Source organism: Tenebrio molitor, chromosome 4, assembly GCF_963966145.1.
Source record: "Tenebrio molitor chromosome 4, icTenMoli1.1, whole genome shotgun sequence".
NCBI lineage: Eukaryota > Metazoa > Arthropoda > Insecta > Coleoptera > Tenebrionidae > Tenebrio > Tenebrio molitor.
In genome coordinates, this window is record NC_091049.1 from 7,842,671 (window position 1) to 7,849,823 (window position 7,153).

A 7,153-nucleotide genomic window follows, 5' to 3' on the forward strand; every position below is an offset into this window, starting at 1 on the left:
ATTTTGCCCCAGCGGCAACATCAAAGGATGGCGGTACTATTCGTAAGTCGAGGGGCTATAGTTTAAAATAAAGTCACTAGATATATATATTATAATTTTTATTGACATCAGCTATCATCACAATAAAATACGTAGTTTTTACAAAAGTCGGGTCTTGGGGGCGCTACTAGTGGATGCGTCTCACTGAGGTCAGCTGCTAACCTTGTTGGTCTTGACACACAACTCGTCATCGAGCCACGTGCACCACGTGTTGTTGTAGAAAGCGGGATCGGACGCGGGGTCCGGCTCTCGGTTCGTCTGCGGTACCAACTCCGCTGCGAACTCTTCGAGTCTTCGGTATAACCTTGCTGCCACATCCGGGTTAGATTTGATCTCGTTGGTGGTCTCACAGGGGTTGGTTTCCAAGTCGAACAAACAACCTTGCGTACAGTTGACATTTGTGTTGGTACTTCTGCACCAAGACAGATCAGTTGAATGTCTCAACTTTTCGATTGTGTCCTTCGTGGTAGTACTCCCGGTGGCGGTTTCTATAGCTTGATTGGTACTGCTGTGAAGGATCGAGCTTACGTTGTAAAGGGGTACTTCAGGGCCGCGACCACTTTCGCCGTAGTGCTCGTCGTAGAATCCTGACTCGTAAGTACCTTTCAAGAGCTTGAAAACTCTATTGTTTAACGTGCTGATGATGGCCGATGCATTGTCGACTTCATTCACGTTTAATAAAATCTCTGAACGGTTTGTGCGAAGATTCCGAGAGAGCGTGTCCCATTGGTTGATTCCGTCTATTTTACCCAAGTCATGAAGGTCTCCCCCTGGATACAAATATTTTGAAAAAGAAGATTACGAAGAAGAGTAGACTCACCTGCGATTGCATAAAATGTGGGCAACCAGTCTACCAGATGGATCAGATCTGTGTTGACATAACCTCTCTTTTTGAACAAGGGACTAAAAATGGCGGCTGCGACTCTAACCCCGCCCTCAAATTCGGTAAATTTCACCTGAAATGATACGTTAAGGGGGTAATGACAGAGCAACGTGTCATACCCCTCTCAGAGGCCAATTGGAACCAGAGTTTTGATACAGTCCAACCGTTTGGGCGCCATTATCGGAGAAAAACAATATAATGGAGTTGTCCAACATGTTCTTATCTGACAACTTCTTAACAATCTGACCCACGGAGTCGTCCATCAGGTTAACAACATCTTAATTTTCTATTAGGTAATACTCATACAACAAAGCATTTCATTTTTACCCGCATAATTCCTTCTCAGTGGTTCCTCAATGTAATGGTACTTCGTGTCAGTGACAGTTGCATCTGGTACTTCCAATTCGTTTCCATTTTTCCCAGTATGTGGAGCCAGATGACTCACAACCAAAAACAACGGTTCCTCAACTGCGTGCTTCTCAATAACTTCGATCGACTTCTCCGTGAAGAGCGCAGTGGCATACTTGCCTTGCCCCTCCCAGACCGACTTGAACCCATCGTGCAGGTCAAATCCTTGCAGCAACTGAATTCACTGATCAATTCCCAATCGTGACACTTGTACAGTACTTACACTGCCATTGGGCAACTTCATGTATAACAGGTAGTCGAAGTAGCTTACAAAACCGTTCCAGTAGCCGAAATGCGTGTCGAAGCCCCGCCCTGTAGGCGTGTTCTTTCTGTAGGCCGCCCCTAGATGCCATTTCCCTACCAGGTGGGTCTTGTAGCCGAGTTTTTTGAGCCGTTCGGGCATTGTCGGAGTGTCTGTCGGTATGGAGCGGTTCTCGCCCGGTTTGAGGGGATAGCCGTGCATCCCCGATCGGATGGGGTAATTCCCGGTGAGGAAGGCCGCTCGGGAAGGGGTGCAACAGTATTGGGTGTAGTGTCTGTCAAGGATGATGCCGTTGTAGGCGAGGGCGTCCAAGTTGGGGGTGGGGATTTGATTCGAGCCATGGAAACCGACATCGTTGCGGCCCTGGATTGCAGAAATAGTCAAATAGTGTCAGTTTGCTTATGTTGTCGATTGTACACTGTTATAAATTTCATAAATCCAGTTTTATACAACCGATTCTTTCATATTTAGTAGAGATAAAAACAAGTTTTTTGTGGACTTTTTAATGCGTTTGTGATAAACTGGAATAAATCTCGTTTTTGTACTTACTAGGTCATCAGCGATTATGACAATAATGTGTGGTCTTTTCTTGTGCATAAATGTTTGAGAATCTTTGGGGGTCAAGGTAAAACTGGAAGATTTCAGATTTAGTTGAAGAAAAACAAATAGTGGGACTTACTAGAGGATTATACCCAAAAATATGACCGCAAACGCGACTATAACCCACAAGGCATATTTCTTTGATGCTGGCATTTTAGGTACCTACATACTCTAGAAAAAAAGGTTGTTGTTATATTTTTTTCTTTCCAACAATCGCAAACCACTTTGTGATTAACTAATCACATACGAATTCTTTCTAAAATGATAAAATATAAAATATTTTTGGAGCATTTTGTATTGTACTTACTTTTACTCCCAAGGGTCAAAAATGCCCCTTTACACTTTCTTTTGCGGGACCACAATAACGCTTTATGCAGTGGCCGTGCAAATGTTTTGAATTTCACGTTGTGAAGTGGTTTTTTAATGGTAGCGTAAAAAGTAAATTATGCGCAACCAATAAGTAACCAATATGCTTAAATTTCAAAAAAATGTCTAATTGCAGTTCTAGAAATATTGTTCATGTTTAATGATTCGTGTCTTCCTGCTAGCTTTTTTGTATTTTTCCTGTCATCAGATATGCGCACTATATAAACTCTTCAGAAAGATGGCAGTTCACAACCAAATCATCAACATGTACGCGAAAATGATGTTTTTATGATGAGACTAGTCTAACACTGCGATGGGACCATCATTTATAATAACCCTGTATTATATTGTATGCGTTATAGTTTTATTGGTAATTACCTATCTCTTAAATCTTTTACAGCAAGGACATCACGTTGGCCTTCGAGAGGAGATTATGATTAGTATCTTAAAGCCATAAACCGATGTTTATTTTTTGATGTATGTAATGTCTCCAAATAAACTGACAAATGGTGCCGATTATTTTTGTATTTTTATTTCAATCCAATTGAAGCACACTCAATTATTTATTAATGAAAATACACTTACAGCTAAGTGTAGTGCTACATTCATTTTGTGGAAATAATTTTAGAAATATCTTTAGTTGATCTTATACAAATGACAGTTAAACAAATGAGTCAATTTCAAAAAAAGTAAAAAATCAAAATAAAAAACCAAGAGGATTATTTAAATTAAATTAAAAAAAAGAACAGATTATTTTGATGTTGTCATTCAGTATAAAGTTATTTACATTAGAGTGGGGTAGGTGTATTTTACAGCGCGACAATTAGGTCTCAGGCACGAGGCAAAGCCGATTGCCTGATTAGTTGGAGCGATGTAAAATACCTACCGCACGACACTTGTATTAGACTTTCCGGCTGACTGGATGTTTTATTTTGCTCTTTTGCAGATTTTTATGAAACAACAAATGTCAAACTTTTTGACATACAGAGCTGCCAACTCGATAGGTTGTATTTTCCTTATCATTATTAGCCATTTATTAGTCAATTAAAAAAAACATTTATCGGAAAAATAATAGATACATGTAAATGTGTTTTTTTGCGCAACCAATAAATAACCAATATGCCGTAAATTTAAAAAAAATTAATTGCCGTTCTAAAAATATTGTTCACGTTTAATGATTCGTGTCTTCCTGCTAGTTTTTTTTGTAATTCAAAATTCTATTTTTCTCTTGTTCCACCAACAGCCAAATCGTAATTCATACCAATACACACCCATTTCTTTGTCTTTATTGATACAGAAACAGAACTTTCTACGGTGTTATTATTTGCTTGTTGAGTAACGAATGATACACTTGGTGACATGGTTTTTCGACTTAATTTAGAGCTACATAAGTGTAGTATCCAATTTTTACAGTTACTGAACTTTATTGTTGTGTAAAAATGTGGTCTCATCCCAATGCATACGACCTGGTAATTTAAACTTTAACTATTTACCTCAAATTAGCTTCCGAAAGTTTGTATAAAATTGTCATGTGTAGAAGCGTAGCAATTTCACAAAGAATTCACATATTGATTTATAATTTTTTTCTCTAGATAATTGGCCAAAAAATGATTGCCACATACAAATGACAAATCAAAGGAATAACATTAATTTTAAGAAAAGTAAAAATTGAACTTGCACACGAACTCGTTAAATAATATTCTATTATTTCACACCGTGCTTTTTAATGATGTTGTAAAAAATATATTATGCAGAACCAATAATAAGTAATCAATATGCCGTAAATTAAAAAAAAAATTCTAATTGCAGTTGTAAAAATATTGTTCATGTTTAATGATATCCTATTATCACTTATCAGATATGTGCACTATATAGACTCTGCAGAAAGATGGCAGTTAACAAACAAATCATCAACATGTACGCGAAAATGATGTTTGTATTGGTTATGCTGGTAGCAATTATTGCTACTACCGTCTCAGGTGATTATTTTACATATAAGTATTGTATTTGTTGGCAATTATCTATCTCTTAAATATTTTACAGCATCGAGTTCTCCTTACACTACTCGTGAACCACTTATATGTACAACCGACTGTACCCACGATTGGTACGTAAAAAATTCATAACCCCATGTTTTTTTTTTGTGCATGTAAGTCTCCAAATAAACTGACAAATAGTGCTGATTATTTTTGTATTTTTATTTCAACCCAATTGAGGCACACTCAATTATTTGTTAATGAAAATAGACTTACAGCTAAGTATATTGGTCTTCCTTCAAGCTCTAATACTGGGTGCCCCAAAATTCGCGGAACAGGGAACAGGTGCCTTAGGAAAGGATGGGATACATTTTTCATTCCCCCCCCCGAAAGGGGGTGGACTGCTGAGGCTTTTCAGAGCCGTTTCAGCCACACTGACGGGAAGATTCGGGATGTGTACGCTGAGGAAGGAAGGTGGCAGGTACTGAGAGGTTGATACTGACCCAGCATACGCCTTATCTGTGATATGAGACATACCACAATGTGATGGTGTGGGGAAACCTCTGAAAAAAACCCACACCTGCTCAGGCGGCACCGGGGTTAGAACCCGGGACCTCCCAAATGTAGTGTCGCGCTTTGCACTAATTTTCGACTTATTTGAAAAATACGAACGATAGGAAAAATGAGGTATAGTTTGGCTATGCCATATTTAAAAACAATAAATAACATGTGTTTCGTATTTTTAATACCTATATTTTTTATTGAAACAAAAAACCGGGCAGTTAAAAAAATAAAATGTCTTGTTGAACTTAAAATAAAATTTCATCGTTTGCTAAATGCCCTTGGCCGTTATATTCGGAAATATAAAATCTCAAACCATTGAATGATCGAACTCTACTTGCTGCGACGTACAATCGAAAACTGGCTGCCTCAATAAAATTGCAATTTTTTCGAATGTTTGTTTTTGAGACTTATTTATTGTCATCGCAAATGCAGCTATAATTGCAAATTGACTTCTTTGAAAATTAAATGGTAAAATAATACCTGAATATGTTAATTTTATACGTGGAATCAAAATTCTCTTATTGCGTTCGGTTCCAGTTAAAACTTCGCAATCAATAGCATTGCGATGCATCAACTTGATGCGTATTCTTGTTTCATAAACTAATGCTTCCTTTGTATTTAAGTTTCTGATCAGTAAAACGTGCAATTAACTTTCAATACTAACTTATGTGGTGGCAAACCACTAATAGTCAAAGAATTTTGTATTTCACTCCGAAGAGTTTTTTTTTATGAATAATCTAAATAAACTGCCTCTTGGAGTGGATTTCACTGCGGGGGGATTAAATCAATTACAAATCATCCACTCCGCATTCGCTCCAAATTACCAAATTTACTCCGCTTTTACTCCGCTAATTTTTTACAGTGTATGAATATTTTGATATTTGTAACAACCAATGCACCAAATTAAATGGCTTTAAATAGGCTACAAAAAGCCCTAAAAAATTCACATATAGGTCCAAGGGCTTCAGGGCTAAATTGTCAAAATATTTTTTTTCAAATGCGAACACATAATTTTTTTAACACTCCTGATAGAGATTTTTATTCTTAAAAGAACAGTGTATCACAAGTGTACACTTACCTACCCAAAATACAAAAAAAAAATAAAAAATGCTACTATCGTCGATGCTTAAACTGCGCTCTGTACGTGCAATCCCAAATGTTATTACATATTTGTCATTTGTTTTTCCAACTAACTTAATTTGGTTAATTTATTACATTGTAACGCAATGAATTTTGATAGCTTCTCGAGCTTTTCATTTGTTTCAAAATGTAGTTATTTTTTTTAATTTTTTTTCTTATATGAGGTTACACATGTCATACATTGTTGTTTTCAGAATAAAAATCTCTATCAGAATTACTAAAAAAAGTATGTGTCCGTATTTGAAAAAAATATTTTGACAGTTTAACCTTGAAGTATTTTGGGTTTTACGTGAATTTAGTATGCCATTTTGTAGCTTATTCACAACCATTTAATTTGGTGTATAGATAATTAAAATCCTTCCATAAATGAGGGAGCTATGAATTTGTCTCTTTTTTTGGGGACGCCCTATATATTATACATAAATTTTATCTTTCTCCACTCCTTCTCCACATAAACTTTAACTATGCCAAATCTCACACTCCTCCGTGCGCGCAATTTGCTTAAAAAGGGGTACAAAGGTTTGCCTTCACGTATTAATATACAGTGTGGAAACCACTTATGGAATAAATTCAGTAATTTCAAAACTAATGACATTTGTCAAAAACGCTGAAACAGGTCGATTTTTATTTCTCATGATGCTTATTCTAAGTTGCTTCACTTGTTCATGACGTCATCCATTTTTGAGCTATGAGGTCATCACCATTTTTTTTAAATGACAACACTGACTTTTTTCTTCTTTTTCTGATAGACCTTACTACTGCCTAAATGATTAATGAAAAAAATTGGTACCTTACATAACAATTTTTTTGAGAAAATGACAAATTTTACTTCAAAAATTTAATTTAATTTTTAATGTAAAATTTTAATTGACCTTAAACAGAAACAAACAAACATCTAAGGTTGACAAGAAAATG

General features: G+C 36.3%; 1 protein-coding gene and 2 long non-coding RNA genes across 3 annotated transcripts; 2 read left to right on the forward strand and 1 right to left on the reverse strand.

Annotated features, from left to right (window-relative positions):
• Window positions 1–189: 189 nt before the first annotated feature.
• Window positions 190–2,362, reverse strand: LOC138128864 (arylsulfatase B-like). The gene is made up of 7 exons (XM_069045074.1): window positions 2,272–2,362; window positions 2,142–2,223; window positions 1,554–1,955; window positions 1,250–1,505; window positions 1,042–1,199; window positions 860–995; window positions 190–809 (listed from the first exon to the last, which is right to left on the reverse strand). Exons 1-7 carry the CDS (start codon window positions 2,343–2,345, stop codon window positions 190–192), a joined length of 1,728 nt encoding a protein of 575 aa, XP_068901175.1. The 5' UTR covers window positions 2,346–2,362.
• On the forward strand, window positions 1,086–3,077 carry LOC138128866 (uncharacterized). The gene is made up of 2 exons (XR_011158942.1): window positions 1,086–1,215; window positions 1,269–3,077. It is a non-coding gene; the product is annotated as an uncharacterized lncRNA (long non-coding RNA).
• Window positions 3,078–4,012: 935 nt separating this feature from the next.
• On the forward strand, window positions 4,013–4,744 carry LOC138128865 (uncharacterized). Its single transcript, XR_011158941.1, has 3 exons — window positions 4,013–4,027; window positions 4,417–4,537; window positions 4,602–4,744. It is a non-coding gene; the product is annotated as an uncharacterized lncRNA (long non-coding RNA).
• The last annotated feature ends 2,409 nt before the right edge of the window (window positions 4,745–7,153 follow it).

Excerpts from the sequence above, each read along its gene's own strand:
- LOC138128864 (XM_069045074.1), bottom strand. The coding sequence starts at position 2,345 with ATGCCAGCATCAAAGAAATATGCCTTGTGGGTTATAGTCGCGTTTGCG. Across the intron at positions 1,506-1,553 it reads TGAAGTTGCCCAATGGCAGT|TTGCTGCAAGGATTTGACCT; the intron begins GTAAGTACTGTA and ends CAGTGAATTCAG. Across the intron at positions 996-1,041 it reads CCAATTGGCCTCTGAGAGGG|GTGAAATTTACCGAATTTGA; the intron begins GTATGACACGTT and ends GTATCATTTCAG.